This window comes from Temnothorax curvispinosus, unplaced genomic scaffold, assembly GCF_003070985.1.
Source record: "Temnothorax curvispinosus isolate PA1 unplaced genomic scaffold, ASM307098v1 QBEX01007752.1, whole genome shotgun sequence".
Taxonomy (NCBI): domain Eukaryota; kingdom Metazoa; phylum Arthropoda; class Insecta; order Hymenoptera; family Formicidae; genus Temnothorax; species Temnothorax curvispinosus.
In genome coordinates, this window is record NW_020217532.1 from 270,557 (window position 1) to 290,305 (window position 19,749).

General features: G+C 32.7%; 1 protein-coding gene and 1 pseudogene across 11 annotated transcripts in view; both read left to right on the forward strand.

Moving 5' to 3' along the window:
• Nucleotides 1-921: 921 nt before the first annotated feature.
• Nucleotides 922-1,039, forward strand: LOC112457406 (annotated as a pseudogene).
• A 3,254-nt stretch (nucleotides 1,040-4,293) lies between these two features.
• The window catches only part of LOC112457393 (protein lethal(2)essential for life-like), a 32,750-nt gene continuing 17,294 nt past the window's right edge, over nucleotides 4,294-19,749 (forward strand). Inside the window, exons 1-11 of one of the 11 annotated variants that reach the window (XM_025020404.1) lie at nucleotides 4,294-5,374; nucleotides 6,709-6,968; nucleotides 9,681-9,773; nucleotides 12,850-12,944; nucleotides 17,541-17,600; nucleotides 17,726-17,916; nucleotides 18,105-18,164; nucleotides 18,251-18,317; nucleotides 18,423-18,590; nucleotides 18,769-18,983; nucleotides 19,189-19,346. In XM_025020404.1, coding sequence (XP_024876172.1) covers nucleotides 6,872-6,968; nucleotides 9,681-9,773; nucleotides 12,850-12,944; nucleotides 17,541-17,600; nucleotides 17,726-17,916; nucleotides 18,105-18,164; nucleotides 18,251-18,317; nucleotides 18,423-18,590; nucleotides 18,769-18,983; nucleotides 19,189-19,346 — 1,204 coding nt within the window. In that variant the 5' untranslated portion in view covers nucleotides 4,294-5,374; nucleotides 6,709-6,871. The other 10 variants (XM_025020403.1, XM_025020405.1, XM_025020406.1 and 7 more) reach the window with 10 other exon arrangements.

The following is a 19,749-nucleotide window of genomic DNA, read 5'->3' on the forward strand; positions in this document are numbered from 1 at the left end:
TGACCGTTTGGGAACACCGCGTACTGTTGGCATTTCTTTTTTTTTTTTTGGAATTTACTTATTGTATGTGCCGAAAAATTATATCGTAGTTATACATTATTTATTGTATAAAATTAATTAAAATGATAACATGTGACATAAAATATAAATTAATAAATAAATATAAAATTAATAGATTCACCGATTTTTTTGACCGTATCGAAAACTTACAATCGAAGAATGCAGTAATGATAAAGTCATCGAATTAATGAGTAACGGTTATTTGCTTTATATATTCTAATGAAAACTTATTCTCTCTTTTAAAATATTTAGAACAAAAAACATTAAATATTATTGGTACAAAATTAATAAAAACTAATTCTATATACATTAAATAATTGAAAAACTTTCTAAAAAAACAATTACACTCGTAGAATGTACGCATCATCAGAAATATTTGACAAAAAACTATTGATTAATTTTATACTTATACGAGATCATTTTCTTGCAAAATCTTTTAATAAAAATATTATTGAAAAAAATCACGACAAAAAGATATTGTAAAAATGCTAAATTATAATTATATTTTAGTAAATATAAATTAATTTATCATCTCAGTTTATAATTTAAGAATAGTACCAATCAAATTAAAGTACTCCGTTAATGATTTTTAAATTAATGTCCAGGAAATTAAACCTTTGTCATAATCAATTTTATATGTAAATTGCAATCTATGGTGGAAGAAATTAAAAACGTTAGTAACTGTTTTAATCATACAACTAAGAACTGTTATCGAAATGTCATCAATATATTTGAAATACATGGGCACACAAATTAGTAGCCAGAGTTTTGCACTCCAAATCTTGCGATACAAAATCCACGCAATAATTAGATAATGAGAAAACCGTAGGTATATTATCTCTTTACAAGGAAGACACTTTCGCCAACGGTCAAATCACGTCGATATACAAGTTCTCGTCCGATCACTTAAGTCAAGCGACGTTGAGCGCGGTTAGTACTTAAATGGGTGACCGTTTGGGAACACCGCGTACTGTTGGCATTCTTTTTTTTTTTTTTTTTTAATTTACTTATTTTATGTGCCTGGAAATTATTTATTTTATATCGTAGTTATACATTGTCTATTATATAAAATTAATTAAAATAATAACATGTGATATAATATATAGGTGTACCAAATGTTTCTTTATAAAAAACATTATTAAATTTAAAATATGTTGACTCAAGAACAAACTGAATAGCGGACAAGAATTGTTTAAAAGGATATTGGTGTTAGAATTATATGCGATCATCGGTGTCTAACACTCGTCAAGGCTAACAATAAGTTGATAGGTCGTTAGTGAATATAAGGATACATATCTAAAGACACTAAATTAAAATGTTCATCAATAGGTATACTTGAAAGCTTTGTGAATAAATCAAAACTATTATTAATGTGACCTTCAGCTTTAAGTATGCTTTAATAAATTATTTTGTGTAAAAGTTTAGCAAAAAGGTATAATGGACTATTAATGGTAAATATTATTATTCTAATAGACAATTAAACTTTGTTATTTTAGTTAATTTTTTGTTTATTTTGTTTATTATATAGGCCCAAGGTGTAACACCATCAGTGCAATTTAAAAGTCTGTATAGATTAAGAGAAATAAAGTTCTTTTTTTAAAGAAATTTAGGAGAATGTTCAAATCCTTACGGATCTCGTCAACTTATGTACAGAATCCTATTATACAACTATCTAAGTATTAGTGTTGCTGAGTATACTATTCTTTTCAAAATAATCTGTTTTACATATGATGTTATTCTTATTAGCCCTAATAAATATTAAATTATCGTTATTTTTCAAAAACCGTTCAGTATCACAAAGTAGTTTATTAAGATAAAAGTCAAATTGTTTGCTCGAAATATTCCCAAAAGATACTCTTTCAATGGTTGGTATGCTATGAATGCGGATGGATTATCTGGCATTAACTGGTAAAAATTTTAAATAACATTTAATGTGTTTAATAATGTCACAAGCTACACAACTTTTCTCTATTATTAAAATATGGCATACAAAATCACCTAACTGTAATAAACTTTGTATTGTCGGTGATAAAATGCGAGTGATGAAAGATTGACAAATTACTTGCAATGCAAGCCGGAAAACAACCTCGGAAAACTCGTATCATAAAAAAAGAATCATTCGAGACTAGAAAGAGGAACTAGTGAAAATGAAGAAACACAATTTGTTTTGTTGTTAGGTGTGAATAATGAACGTAGCCCTATATATGATTTTAAGAAATAAGGCAAATTGGCTGTTTAGCATAAAGGTTTAAATATTAAGACCAAAACGTTTGTAATTAAATCTCGCTTTACCATCGGCGTTGGCTCTTACTGGCCTTTAACTTTTATTTGATTTATTTAATCGTATATCTTGAGAATTTTTTTATTTTTGTATAGTTCAATATTATAGTTAAATAATAAGAACTGATACCGAAATAATTTAAATATTATTTCCACACACACACACACACACACACACATACACAAATAAAAAAAATTTTAAATATATTTCCATTTAAATATTAGTGATTTAATAAGTTTAATAAGTTTCTAAACTAAACAAAGCATCTACTAAATCAAGTAAATATAAATATTTATTATATTTTCAATTACCGTAATTTTATGAGTTTCTCTTCTGTATTCATTTTCTCTCTAATCTTTTTGCAGCGACATCGACTATACACATAAATTTTGGACAAACTTCGATCTTGCATTATACTGTCCAATAGCGGCGACCAATCTTTCAAATTTAGTTGATCAGCGCAAAATCGTAAGCAGTTCTTTTGTAGATACATTTCCATCATCGGCAAAGGCTTCACATTTTTTTCGCGACATAGTGCCTTCATTAAAGATACATTAAGAATACATTAAAGATTGCATATCTTATTTAAAAAAATTGATGCTTACGATGTTGGATAATAAGTTATTAAATAGAAACAGTCAATAATTTGTTGTGCTCATTCAAATATACAAAGAAGTTTTCAGAAATTACCTTAATAATTATCTTATTTTTTATAAATAATGAAGTAAATTTTCTGTTTATAATATTTTTAAAGTATAATTAAAATATAGATAAATTATAAACTAATGGTTATTCGAACAAATTTGAGAATAACAAACCTTGTATGCGCATTCAAATAATTCACTAGAACCTTTCTCTTCGCAATTTTGCATAATGTCACAATTTTGCTCGATCACAATTTTCATTCCCTAACAACCTATAATTTTCAACAAAATAACGTTTTAAAAAAACTTTAGAAAATGACGGATGACGCGTTCTGAACGTATAAAGAAATCGATGTAAAAGTATCAAACATTTGAATGCGTACTATCGACAAAAAGATTTCTCAAGTTTCACCTCATACATCAAGAGACACAGTAGTGTCTCTCGTCGCTGTTGTTCCTTCATAAATTTCAACAACGGTGTTGCAAAGAAACGCGATTTCTATTACTTGCTCTTGAATCTTCAAGGAAACTTCGAGATCTTTTAAATTCGCTATCAATATATCCTAGAATTTTCATAAATCTAATTTGTAGTTTTCATTTTTTATAATACTATACAAAATAATTCTAAGTGTTCGTGTGTTTTAATTCAGTTTGATCATAGTAACTTCGTGATTAATATCAAAGAACCGATTATTAATTGAAACGACGATTAGGAAAAAATTATTTATTTGATTTCAATAATTAGATGGTAACAACTTTTAGTTCTGCATACGTTATTATGGCTTTTTTCTTACCTCATTACAACTAATAGAAAGGAGAAAAATAATTGATTAATATATTGATTATACATCAAATATCACAAGCTCACAGTTGAAAAGTAGAAAAAGGGGATGCAGAATTTTCATGATAATTAGCATATTCAAAACATTTATATAATATATAACTTTTCATATTAGTTACATATAATTTATTTATAATAAAAATATATAATAGGAACAATGAGACAGAAGAATAATTATACGTTATTGTTGAATATTATTTGAAAAATTATTTTAATTAATAACACGCATGCAGAAATATTAAGACTAAGATAAATAATAGAAAAATAAATAGTAGAACATTAATTAATACAGATAACAATCAATTATTTTATATCAAAAAATTTTTTAATCGTGCATTAGATAGGTTTAAAAATATTAGGAACCATAGAATAAAAGACAAGTTCATATTAGAAAAATAGAAAAATGTCGAATATCAATATATATGTAAAGATAATTTGTCTTTTTAAAATGCATGACAATATATTCACAAGATAAAAGAATGTTGCATATAGGAGCAATAAATAAAAATGCATTACACAATCGCTATTATACAAAGCAATCTCAATCGTTCTTGCAAATGCACCTGTGCATCTCAAACTGCGCGCACAAACCGAGGACTCGCATTGAAGTGCAAGAAGTTAACGCGTTAAAAAACAACGAATAAGAAGTAAAACAGACATACAAACGCACGATAAGCTCTCTCTTGCGCAAAGATAACTTACGTCACGGAAATTCTCTAAAACGGCCCTAAATAGTTGCCTTATAAAAAACGGCGTTGTGTTAAGCGATTAAATTTACAGTGATAATTCCCCGACATCTTGTATTTGCTACTCGCAAATTCTACCTATCCCTCCCCCTATTGTCTGCGAGTATTACAGGCTTAAAATCACCACTTATCGTTCAAACACGCGCGTGGATCTTTCGTATACTGATCTCTGTTGTATGTTTAAATACTACTCAAATATATCTCTGTTGCATCGTTTTTAAGCAAAGACACGAGATAGATAGATGCCGGGGGGGAAACATGTAAGAAGACTTTGAACGAGTGAGATACGCAGATTCCAAAGACGTCCTCGAGAAATCGCACACAATTTAGCCAGTGAGTCTGAGGCCACTGTGCTGCCTACATCCGATTCTCGGTCTTCATTAAAATCGCGCGCACACCTCGAGACGCCGTGTATCGCTTGACAAAGGAGCGTCCGCGATTTGTATTGTTCGCCACTGTGAAATCGTCATCGCTATTGTTACATCGCGAAAGTCGCGACGAAAAGTTTTCACCTCTATCCCATTACCTTTGCGTCAGTTGCCGAAATACGTCGCCTGAATATTCCAACGCGTCGGGAATTTGCGCGGAGCCGTGTCCGACCAAGTGTTCCGTATATTTCTATCGTATCTACTTCAGCGCGAGGCAAGCTTTGGAAGAAAAAATCTCTCACTGCGCTGCGAAGTTTAACGAGATTGCAAAGTTGATCTTATCAGGCGTCCTTCCTAGTACAGAGCCCTATTTGGACGACCTATACGGTCGAAACATCGTGTTAAAAAACATGCGATAGGCACGCTCAGTAAACGTACGTACATGCTTGTATAAATGTACTGGCCTGTTATCATTGTTTATTTCTGCGGGCAATTAACGGCTTTATTCTTCTTTATCGAACAATTCAAGTGTACTTTTATTTACTAAATCGGTTATGCATTCTATTTGTTATCTTTGCATTCCGAACCGACGTGATTTGCATGTATTTGAAATAAATCTTTTTAAATGTAATTACATGTGAATATTAGCGTATTGCAAAACGTTAAATAAAATATCAATATTAATGATTAATATAAAATCTATTGCATACACATTTAATAATTAAATTTATTAATTTATTAAAATAAATTTTATAAATTAGATTTAAAATTAAAAAGCAGTTTTGAAAATCGTTTTTTTCTTCACGCGAGTATAAAAGAGTTTCAAGATAGCAAAATAAATAAAAATTTTCATTTATTTAAGGTTTTTTGTTTCACTTTAAACTTTAAATGCCCGTATCTCGGTATAGGAACTATAGACTTGCATCACTATGAAAACAGTGCCTCCGGTAATTATGCACACAACACTATTTGCCCGCTCCATGCCCACACAACGCGTAATCGGACGAATTACGTGAACGGCTATCTCGCGCGGAACGTCTCTAATTGCGCACGCCTCGAGGATCGTGGCTGCCAAGTGATACAGCTATTTGAGATGCGTCGCGAAACTTTTGAATTACATGTAGACACTTTCGGCAGAAGATAAGATAAAGCGGACTCTCTGAGAAAATTGCACTGACGTATGACCCCGCGTATACGCGAAATCTTCGCCTCGGTCTTGACGCGCGTTCAACGCCGAATTAGTCGTCAACGTCAACGCGTTTGCAGAGTTTTCACGAAATTTCTATTCGTCTCGGCAAATCTTTGATCTGGCCTTTCAACGAGCAATTAGCAACTATCGTGCATTGTGGACGCAACAAACTTTGTTTGATCTTTAATTAATTGTTTTGAAAGTGAAAGAAACTCTAAGTGATTGAAAAAAATCCCGGTTACTCGGCGTAAATTTCATCGGCGTTTACTCGTCGGTTAATCGAGTGATTCGAACGATTTAGCATATCGTTCCAAAGTGGTTTAGTCTCGACTTTATTAGCACGATCCTTTATGTGCGTTAATTAATGCAAAATAGTATTCGCACAATCAATGTTTGGGTTATGCAAAATCAGTACGCAGAGGATATTGTTTCCTTCGGTCTCCGAGATAAGCAAATTGATATGGCGCAAGCATGAACGTGCAATTTTTACACACACACGCGTGCACGGTAAGCACACGTTTCATTGAACAATATCGAATTCTCAGCAATCTTATTTTTTTTTCTAAATGAAAAAAAAAGGGGAGATTTCGCTTCTACCAATCGCCTTCGATGAAAGGTAACCTAACGATACTTGTCGTGGCTGTCATCGACGATTCAGAATCCGGCCGAATGCTTTTCGAAGATTCCGACGATGCGAGAAATAGCAAGGAGACCGACCGCGATTTGAGAGCTCGTCTTAAGAATGGGATGCAAGATTAGCATACTGGAGTGCATGAGAGGCAAAGTCGAGCAAGAGAAGAGTATATCGTCGGCAACTAGCAGTTCTCTCGTTACAAGCGGTACGTTGCTCTTTTTCTTTCGTCTAAAACATATTTTTGTTTTAATCGTTTTGAATTTTAGAAAATAATTTGTTACATATTCGTGAAGCTTAAATTCGGGATTTATATCAAAAAAGATGTAGACAGTTGGAAAGATGTTTATATAACAATGCAAAACTATACATAATTTCAGAACTTTATGGTGAAGATAGACACGATTAATATTTAATTTATTACACACTTCATGCAGCTATATATAAATTTAAAAAGCATTTTTGCGTAATGTTACTTAAAAAAATCATAGCGATAGCTAAAAGACTGTATTTTATTATACGTAATTATTTAATAATTTTTATGGATAAATTATATAAAAATATATGTATTAAGTAATGTATCGATCGCAGATCGCATTAACTATTTCTTAATGAATGGCACTGTAAAACCTATAAATGATGTATGTACGTCGTACATCAGTCTCTAACTTTAAATGCCTCCTTCTCATTGCAAAACATGATCAAGTTTGCACGTATTCGACTCTCAGATACGTAATATATGACTGGAGAACGTCAAACGCCGAAGCATAGTAATCTTCTCTCGAAGGTCGAATTCTGGGTGGTTACGTTTCTTGCTTTATGTTTGCTCGGTATAACCCGTTTACGACTGTGAGAAGTAATGCTACACTCTTCGAGAATTTATTTTTCAGATAAAAATTTATATTTCTGTCTTACCGCATTGCATTAATTTAATCTGTGTATGTCTTCACACACAATCACAAAGCAAAAAATCAATACTTTGGAAATCAAAATGCATTTTAAAACATTATGCCTAAAATCTACATTATCGTTAACATTTTCATAATGTCATTATGTCATTACATACACGGAGAGAATTTTCTCTTAAAATTTACCCTGAAATCATGGTAGTTGTTGGACAACATGTACCACCAAGAATTTTATGCGAGCGATTCTGATTAATATCCATCATAATACAATATATTAATACCTATTACATTAAAATATAAAATATGTTTGATAATTTTACTAAAATATATCTAGGAAATTTCAATAATTTTTCAAAATTTACCAATCTGCTTGGTAATTTTTATCACATTGTTTGTAAAATGTCTTTTGTATATTTTAAAAATTCCTTGGTTGCCAAGTTGTCCCAAGTTTGTAGTAAATTTAAGGGTAAAATATAACAAAAAATTATCTCCGTGTAGATATGCATTATACTGATAAATTATACAAAGAAATTTTAGAACCGCATGTATAAGTGAAATATAATAATGACTTTATTTATTTGACTTTGTTATATATTATTATTTTCAGCAAATAATTTAAAATTTGTGACTGTCATAAAAAAATAGCCATTTATTTATATCTGTTTTATTTCTTATCCACTGCTTCTTATACTTTGGTATATATTTTAAAGCATTTTATTAAAACTATTTCCAGTTTAAAAAATGTGTATATACTCCTTTAATATTTATTGATGCCAATCAATTGTCAATTATTATTTGAATTTTTACGAACTACTGGGGGCATATTATGGTTAGGATGAATATTACGTAATAATAAGTTTCTATTTACTATAATTAAAGGAAACTGTTAGCTAGACATTTTTATAGTCAATCAAACGAGAACTTATTGTTACAAATGTTTACTTCTTCCTCTGACTTTTCAACCGCAATATCGTTTGAAAAAGCTGAACAACAATCAAATCGAAATCGCATATAATCCGTCCGTCTGATGGATGCCTCTCATGAAAAAGAAGGGAAGGAAGAGCGGGGAAGGGGTAGACTTCAGGTAACAGTCATTCTCCTTGACCTAGTCTACGACTGACCACGCCGTACGTATGCCGACTGGAGTCATCGTTCGAGACATGAATTAATCAAATATACAAATCCGGAGAGCAACTTCCAGCAACACGTTTCTAGCTTTTTGATTTAGGAGTCTACGCGACGCAACGTCGAACAGCGGTCGTATATTTCACTCTCAAGGATCGATTTTCTAGGACAAAAATTAATTATTTCCAAAGAGATTTTTCAAAGGGGTTATTATAATTCTACTACTTTTTTTACCAATTCTACATCTGTCTGTAATTCTATATAACTTTAAGTTCAAACCGATTAACTTTCAATAATCTATTTAATAATAATTAGCCCAATTTTTTAAAAAATGTTTTCTCAAATTTTGCCTTGTTTTTTAAACATGCTTTTGTAACGTTAATACGCAACTAGGATTTCATTTTTAGTTATTTCCCTAACGTTTCGCAATTGTGAGAGTTGTTTATATGATGTCATTTTTTTCATTAGGTATTTAGTACACCGTAGTGATTTCTAGTAACGACTATCGTCCTTTTGTAACCTTTTATGAGGAGAAATTGAGGTTTATTATTTAAATCACTATAATCAATGTCCACGATCTGCGGAGATTACGTAAACGGGACATTCTATTCATTCCTTTCTTTACACGCACTATTGTAATGCAATATTGTGATGTAATGGTTTACTGATAAATATTTCAAAACTGCATGTGCATGAATTTAAATACATTTGATTCGAATGTCAATATCCTAAATCAGATATAAATACGTTATGTAATATTTCTATGTAATACATCTAATGTAAATGCACGTTGGGTACTTTATCAATCTCGTCGATTCCCTTATTAATACATTAGTTGTTTTAGCTTACTAGCGACAAAAATTTACACGTAGATATTATTATTACAGATACAACAGAGACCGACAAGAATCAGGACAGTTTGTATCTCGCATTCGGCAAGAGCCATTTTATTGAAGAGGACGATGGCAAAGTAGCGCAACGTTAGTTAATTATTAAATTAATCGTAAAGCTAGATAGCTATCTATATAAAGTCTATCAATATCTATCAAAAGGCATTACACGAGTGCCGTTAACATTTCATATAATCTAAAATCGTAAACTTAACTTTTACATGTTATCGATGTTTACACGCGTGTATTTCCTCAATCAATTAATTAGATTAATTTCATTAATGTTCATATAAAATCGATAAGCACGACTCCTGTGTAAGTCACTTAACTAATATGATGATATCTATAATGTTTTTGCTCTTATGAACACGTAAGCAAGCTACAGGTAGCTTGAATTTTTATCTTATCAGATCTAAGATTATTAAAATAAATTTATATTAATGCCTATGGCCTATGGTAATGGTATTCATTTTGGCCTAAACAATTGTCACATAATTGTGGTTTAAACTTTCAGTTTAGAATTATGAGTAAATATCTAATTGTAGATTCTTTTTTGTCTGTTTAATTTTATTCTCTTAAATTTAATTGCTTGTGATCGTGACAATATCTATATGTATATTTTTAAAATAACCTAATAGTTTTGATACTTTGTATTTTCTACATATCAAATAATATCCAATCTTTGACTTTTATCATTTATCACCTCTGTATGTGTTGTAGTTTTTTTTTTTAAATATTGTTAATTATTTTGTCAACGTTTTATTCCTAATTCCCATCTACCTCGGGGAAAATAATCTAATAGTTTTGATACTTTGCATTTTCTACATATCAAATAATATCCAATCTTTGACTTTTATCATTTATCACCTCTGTATGTGACGTAGTTTTTTTTTTTTAATATTTTTAATTATTTTGTCGACGTTTTATTCCTAATTCTCATCTACCTCAGGGAAATCACGTTCCACTTCTTTTGAAACTCAGTTCGACACGGTACATATTTCTGTCCGTGTATCATGTTAAATAGACCTGCAGTATCTCCGGTCTCCCCGACAACGCTATCGCGTCGCTCTTCTGGGACCAGTCACTCTCGAGTAGAATTTTAACTTGGTCGATTCAGTGTTCTCGGTCAGTCGCTGTCTTTGGGCCGCAAACGACGCATCGTTCGGCATCGGCGCACACGTACAACACGTTTTTTATCGTCGTTTTAATTTACTCGCAATTTTAATGTTCACAAACAACGTCGGGACAAATTGTACGTCAGTGTCGTTAATTGTGAAACCTCACGAAAACTGACCGTTTCGAGTGCGTGTGTTGTTTGTTAGCGAATTCTAATTACATTCTTTAATATTTTTAAACATATTTAAATAATGAGGTGTGACAAGAAAAGCCAAACAGAAGAATTTACACTCAATTGTTTGACTTGATAAATGTATGTGGTTAAAAATTTTTTAAAAATGTGAAGACTTTTGGTAATGTTTCTTCTTTGACAATAATTTACTGCAAAAAATTAACAACATTTTAAAGAAATTGTACTAATAAAAATAGCTTTAATTTTTATTTTTTGCTGCTAGAATAGAAATGAATATATGATAGATACAACTTTGATATTATTTTTCAACAAGAAATTTACGAAATAATTTATAATTAAAAATTGTACGATTTTTTTAGACAATCTTGACCTTTGGAACGGAAATAATCTATTGATCGACTTATTTAAATCTAGATATTCTAGATGACTATTCAGATAACTGAGTCAACATCTCCGAAATTAATGATTGATAAGACTTCGATGATTATTTGCATCAATTAAGATTACATCATTAATGTATAACGTGATATATAATGAATCCTTTCTGATCATTTCACTATAACAAATACGTTTATAATATAACTTTGCAATTAAAGTGCAATATACTTTTATTTATATTTCAATTCAAAAGCATTTGATTTTTCATGCAATTTATAAATTACGAAGCCAAATTCAATTCTCTATACAAATATACAAATTATATAAATTTAACTTTTTTTCGGCATATTTATACATTTAAAAATAACAAATATATTTTATTATATTATGTAAATTAAGTAATTTCTATTTTTATATAAAGAGAAAAACCATCGATTGCATTGACAAATCAAAATATAAAACATTTATAACTACAATATTAATTCGTACGTAAAAAATAATTTTAATGCCATATTTCTAATATATTATTATGTAAAAAATTAATAAATTGCTTTTAATAATAATATGTGATAAAAAATGTTTGAAATTAATAATATATCTACTGATATTTAAATAATTAAAATTAATTTCAGCTTTTAAGAATGTAAAAACTTGTCTCATTAGTGTGGATTTCAGTGATCTTTTGAAAGAAAAATTCTTTGACAAATGTTCAGTGTAAACAATGGCATGTAACAATATAACGCTGTTAGTGTAATGAAAGCAGACGCAAAGAAATATAGTTTCAAACAGCGTGAGATCATGTAGCCCCGCTTAACTCAATGATCGCAAGGCCGAAAGCATAATTCATATGGCATCGCCGCCGAATGAGTATTTCTTCCCAAGCGAGGACGAAGACAGCTTGGAGGATGAATTATTTCCAAATCATTTATTCGGTGCGTAAATGATCGTATCCAATCTCTCAAACTCCATTTTGGCGCCATTAAATACACGTGCGTGCATTACGCAATTATTTTGTAATAAAGTACGTCATCCTGCAAATAGAACAGTCTTTTAAAAATTGAAGCAATATAGATCAATTCACCTTGTCCATTAAATCCAATTAGCTTTTAATTGCAATAAATGCTATAGTGTGACCCATAAACCTCATAAGATACGCATAAGTGAATGCACTTCTAACAAGCTTCGTTACCATAATTACTAATGTATTGACAACCGGATCACGTTAATTGATAAATTGAGCGCGACTAGGAAAATGCCCGATGTAGGTTCATAAACCAATACACGTATGTACGAATAGAGAGTACTAGCTTTATTACATGGAATCAAGCTTGGCTTTAGAGTCGGCAGACCATCAATTACGAAGCTATGGTCACGCTTAGCAACTACCTGTTGCTAAGAACTTTCGATTATTTGAAATAACACTGTTCGGGTTTCGAGCTTGATCGTAATTGAATTGAATATTCAATGATATTGTTTCAGGTAAGACGGATGCGCTTGATATTGTGGCTGAAAAGGATGAAAAAACACCTTTCCAGGACAGCACACTTGACGAGAACGGCGATTACTTGACCATTGTAAGTTGCTTTCTTATTGTTATTATGATAGCCTAGTTTTTGTTGATCATCGTTAGCATCGATCATCGTTTTCCTTTTAATTTTTTATGATATCGTTAATTTTTTAATGAAGAGAATAGGTATTAAAAAATATTTTGTGTGAATGTCATTTTTCTATTTTTTATAAATTGCTTGAAAAATCACGCAATAATCGAATAATTTATTTGTATTACTCTCCGATTTATTATTCTGTAAATAATCGATATGTTTATAACATAGAAAATCTTCAATACATTTCTTAAAACAATTAATCTTCAAGCTTTAAAATTATCAAGTTAATTGTTAGTTATGTGAGAATATAATAAACTTCAAATGTTCTCTATAATTAATCGATATAACAAATAACAAAAGATACAATGATATTTTATCGGACTTTCCGAGCAAGTATACGCATAAAGACGATGCACTTGACGATAGATGACGCGGCTTGTGACGTAGTCGCGCGTTATCGCATTCCTATTAATCAGGTCTGCTATCTAGACTCTTTAACATTCGTAATCAAAGATAAGGATCGCCTAGGCATTGTTCCACTTTATATTTTTGAATACGGATAAGAGGTAGGCCAGTTTTCGATGATACTGCATCGATCTTTGCCGATTCCTTCTTAATTTTCAATAACATCGTTAATAATGTAGAGTATATTAGAGAATATTAATCATCTAACAATCTAATAATAAAAATATTAGCAAATATATAATATATTTTAACATTATATTCATATGAAAAACTCAGAATCCAAAATTAAACGATATATTAAATGACTGAGCAAAGTTACATATTTAATAAATGTATAATCAGCATTATATGAAGTTTCGCTATAAATATTTATCTAAATATTCAATCTATAAACGTCGGTTTTAATTTGCTATGTCTTTAATGTAAAAATGTATTGTTATCACCTCTTTTACTTCTACATCTCTTTTACTTTTATATCTCTACTCCTGGTTATGTTCTGCATCCTTTTGGCTTTTACATGGAAGAGTATCTATTAAAAAATTCTCGATAATATTATATTATTCGTTTATAAAGTATCAACACAATCGTCCGGATTGTTTAAAGAATTTTTAACGTGTAAGAGAGAAAATTGAAATTATATCCAGCAAAAGGAAAGTTCATGAAAAAAAGCGGAAGTGCATAAATAGCTGGAAAAGGGAGAGACGGCGCAAATCCCGCTCGCGGGGAATATTCAATCGTTAAGGGAACGCAGCGAAAAGAAAAAAAAGAGAGATAAAGAAAAAAAGCGGAGAAATAATCTAGCGAAGAGTGGCAGTCGGCGTCAGCCCTCTCCGTTCTCACAGGGTACCGTCGAGAAACCCTGCAATCAAGGCCCCTCTTCCCCGCGATAAAAGCTTCGCGAGGCAGTGATTCTAAATATACGTAGGTTTTTTTTCTTCTGCGTATCGCTGACGCGGCTTTCCACCGCGCGACCAACCCTTTTCAATAATTCGCGCGACGTTTACCGCAAAGTTTCGCGCGGGGGTGACGACAGGGTATAATGCTCGATCGGCCCGATAGTCATCCCCCCGATGGTCCGATTAAATATGAAAATTGTTCGGGCGCGCATCAACGTTCGCTGGCATAAGCGCGGGCTGAATAATTGATTCGCGCCGCGCAATCGCGGTGAGTACGACTCCCTCATTTGGCCGCTACTCCTCGACGAGTCAAGATCTCGCCGCTCCGCTCGCGGGAACGACTATAGACGCATGGTCTATAGACTGTCTATAGACGGTCTCTGGTAGAGCGCGGCCGGCCGGACGAAGAACAGTCGGGAGCCGCTCGTTTAAAGTATGCGGATGTGCGAGTGCACGCGATTGTCGAGCGCCTTTCGGACTATCCGAAAAATATCAAGTAAGAGGAAGGTGCTAATCAAGTTACGCACTACACGCGTTCGGGAAAAATTGAAGCCGAAGCGGAGAAAGAGTCGATCAATACGACGGCACCGATGACACGTCAGCTCTGGTGAGCCCCCGCTGAAGAAAGTGTAAAGTTGCCGTACAATAAACTTTCTATTATTTTCCGACGTTCCCGATCGTCGGCGTTGAACGAGCCGGGAGTTTATATAGTTCGTCTGTGCGGCCAGAAGAAGTGTCTAGTTAAGCAGAAGTTTGGCGCGTGTTCCGAACGCGACGATGTCACTCTTTTGTCTTATTCACTTATTCGCTGCCGTTCCCCTCTGTTAATCGTTGTCTCGCGAACGTGCTCGTACTTATGCGCTCTCCGGCAGTCCGAGTGATAACACAATTGTCGGGAGTTGTCACGCACGGCAATTATTCTGATTGAATTATCGGCGGGAGCGGCGTGTGTTTCGCGAAAAAGTTAGACTAAGTTTGATACTATAGGCTAAAAGCGAGCACGTTGCGTCAAGTTAAACGGACGTTTGCGTTTAACAACCTGTTGATAGAACGATTCCAATTTTCTGCACTGTTTTTGTGTGAATGTTTTCGTTCACTGTGTATAATATTGTTTTCCTCCATGATTTCTCTTGTATGATTTCTCTTCTAAGTTTATATAAAAATGTACGTAAGATAATTGCAATTGTCACTCGTGTTTTCAGTCACTGTTACACTTTACGTCTATAGGAGACGTTTATTACTACCCGCGAACGTAACTCGCGGGCGGCGAATCGATAGCAGGACGACCGTTGTTCTGTACGTCGCAAGGAGCTTTTTTCTCGGTCGCAGAACTTTCCCTATCTGAATACAGCAGAACTTTTCAACCCTACCTATGATTTACCTTCGTCGAACAATTAAAAAAACGAACACGTATCCTACGCGCTCTGCTTCGTCCTAGCGTACAGTTCTCTTTTTTTTAATTAGCAGCTATCTTCTCGCTTGGAGCGCAAAAAAGATCGAGAATGTAATATTCTGAACTGACCATAAAATGTCTCTCTAATTCCGTATTTTATCCACGAGGGATCAACTGTAATGACTCAAATGGTATATCTGTACAATAAGCCGCTGGAAAGCGTGGCAAAATTGAACTTATCGCAAATTTACGATGTCTGTTTGATTTTTATTGTAAAAGGTAAATAAATGTAAGATTTATAGAGCAATTTTTGCTAAGAATATGTGTGGATGATAAGATTTATATTAAGGATACATAAAAATATTTTTGAAAAATAATGGAGCTAATAATTTTCTCTCAGAATGAAAATGCATGTGATGTCATGCTAAGAATATCGTCATGCTGTATATACACATGTGTTATTTGAAGTGCACGATAAAACTTATTTATAAACGCTTTTTTCCGTAAAGTTTTATCCGGCTTTTTAATAAAAAAAATACTATCGTTATAGGAACTCTGGTATGCACCCAGACGCCTTATCGCAGATAGACGACTTCTGGTTTGATACAACGAGCGAATATATCGATTTCGTTATCTACTGATCGATGATCAGTGTCGCGAAAATCCTCTCTTTAAACGTGTCGTTCTGTGCGATTCTGTGCAATGATTTGATAAAGTTAAACGATGGTATTAAAATATGAAGTACTTATTATAAAATGACCCGGAAAAAGTATGTAAAAGACGTACATAAATTAAAATATTCATTTCGAGAAATAACAAAAAAAAATAAGTAAATGCTATATGAAATAATTAATATACATATGTAGATCTGGCTGCCAATGTGCAGTGTAATACATCATTTATGCAGTTATGCTATTTTACTTCAACGATCCTCAACGTTAATGAGACATTGAAAAATGAATAGACGTTGCCTTTACGAGTGCTTTATGTATACGTGACGGAACTGACGACGGTAACATTCGCAAGAATTGCAGTCGTAGTGTAGTAGCGTCTTCAGTGTCGTGTGCAGGCAAAGGAGATGGTGGTTCACTAAAAATACGATGCAAGTGGCTAAATTGATTTCGCAACTGGCAACACGCATTAGGGTACGAATTTATTACCAATCATCGTTTCCGGCACGTTTGTTATATACTCGTAATTTCATGTTTCTAAAGAGTACTCGCGGGATAATAAATTAACTGCTCTCTCGTGAGCATCGCGAAAATAATCTGCGACGTATCTCTAATGCGCAGTAAATGCATATAGATTTTTTACAAAAGCAGCAAGAGTTTGCGATAACTCGTAGTGGTTGACTACTCGTTTTTTTATCGACTATTTTTATCAATTGGAAATGTACATAAAACTGCTGACTTCGTTATTATCGTTATTATCGTCACATCTTTGACACATAAAACCTAGATTAATACGATACGGCTGTTAATTTATCGCAAATGAAGGATCAGGTTACGTGTAATAAAGCCGCAAAAAATGTGGAGGCATCTCCGCGTGCGCGTCGTCGGGCGAAAATTTACCAACTACTTGAATCGATGTATCTAGATAAAGAGGAATCAGTATGTATCCGACACCCTGATATCGATGCATTAATATTAAGTCTCTGATTAGATTTGGTTAAATAAAGGCATTACTCATGGCAAACATGCACAAATTACGAATAATAAAGAACTGATAAGTTTTAACCTTTGACCCTTTAACCCATTTAATCGTGAATTTATTTTATTCAGCTTCGTGATTTACTTTTTCTTCTGTTTGCAGAAGGGGCCTCAAGATCTTAGTAATTATTTATTGACAACCAACGTTCCTAGTATCGTAAAAGTAAGTATTGCTCCGTCCGAGAAAGATTCACGGTAAAATTATCGTCAATAAAATATTCGACCTTTGGTGCCACTAATGCATTAGTTTTGTTTTTCATACTTCTGTCAAACTTCTCCACTGCGCAGATATTATTAGTCTTTAGCAAAGATGACCCGCAATTGGACATACTTGCTAATACCGCGAGAAGATTGGGGTGGAGCGTGTCGGTGGCGAAAGACGCGGAGAAAGCAATAGAACTTTTCCAAAATCGTGCTCATGAATTAGTAATTATCGATCACAGGGGACATCACGCGGCCGAAGGCGATGCTATTTGTAGGTATGGCAGTTCGTTTAAATAAAATCTAATAAATGTAGTATCTAGAGAAAAAAAAAAGATTTCTGCCCAAAAAACCAATTTATTTAAAAACATTTTATTAATTAGTTTTTATGTAATGTGTAATAAATTATTTACACGTTCTTCTTGCATTATAACTTTATTTAAATATTAAAAATATTAAATTTTAGAGCAATCAGATCAAGTCCGGTTTATCACAATTCTGTCATTATAGCGCTCGTGAAAAAATCGTAAGTTTGCCAATATATTTTTTCGCATACGATTTAATTTATTTTTACTTTCGTTTTAACGTTTGGGGACCTTGCATACCTTTTAGATACTTCATGCTCGATGAGAAAGACCATATTGTGGCATTGAACTTGCTAGAAACAGGTTTTAGCAGAGTGAGTGTTTGTTCACACATAAGAGTGCTTTAGGAGCACATAAAAAAAAGATTTATAGACAGGTTTTTTTACTGGGTTCTTTACTCAGTTTCGCTTGTATTTCAGGCACTGATAGAATGTTCACACGAAGGTATATTAATAAACGAATTAGTAGGGATATACACTAGCTCATTATTGCCAAGGACTCAACTAGCAGCAGCGCATGCATTATATTTGGCACTTGACAGGTGTCGCGATATGGTGCATGTGACCAATGATAAGAATATTGTACAGGTATTGTAAATATTGATATCCAATCCTCATATTTTGCACAGTCATTCTCAATATTTTCAGCTGAAATGAAGAAATTTTATCTTATTGTACATATAATTTATGCATTATGTATTATACATTTTATACTATGTAAAATACAAATATTTATATGTAGACAATAATTTCACGTTGTTTTTAGTTTCTAAATAAAGTCAGCGAAAAATTGTTAGGATATAAGACGGAGGAGATGATGGGAAGAAATCTCTCGGAAATAGTATTCTACGAAAATTCCGCTCTCATGGAGCAGCAATTGGCTAAAGGTCGGGAATTCGAAGGGAATATGAATTGCAAGAGGAAAAACAATCAAATGATTACGATCAATTGCAGGATAATTCCGTTCTGTATCACATTAAAGTACGTTCTACTGACGTAATAATCTAAAAAGTTTAATATCCTTTTTTGTCATAACATTTTATTTCTTTATATTGATTTCGTTAAAATTTTTAACATTTTTTAAGCCATCTCTTTTGATACGCATAGTATCATCATTATTAAAATACACACTCTATTTATTATTTTATAACAAGCTATTCCAATTAATCGTCATATCTGTCTTCAGGAAACCAAGTCATTACATATACGTATACGACACTACGTATCTTTCGGAAAATTCAGCGCCAATAAGCCCGGCTAGCAGCCCGTTGCATCCTCCTCTTAAAACGAGTATATTATCGAACGCGCGGAAATCTTCAGATGTCAGATCTGGCGTAAGCGAAGGTAAGAAGATACTTCTACATATATGTAATGAATAACGTCGCTAATATCAATGAATTGCACCAACAATAATTAGAAAAAGTTATTAATACAAATAATTTTGTTCTCTCTCACTTTATTGAAATGTCCTTCGATATAAAAATGAACGTTGTAAGGCACAAATTAGGTCACCGGCAATTTTATGGTGCATTTTGCGGCACGTATTTTTACGTTAAAGCATTATCGCGCCGATATCAACCTTACATATCGCCGTAAACATGTCAAGAAATTTAATAGCACAAAACTGGGGCGCACCTGCTATAGCTTGGCTAATGCGAAAGCGCTCTTCATGCATTTATCTCTCTAATTAATCTACGTCGCTAATACATTTTCAAAAAATTAAAATTATGCGTAGCATCCTATTAGC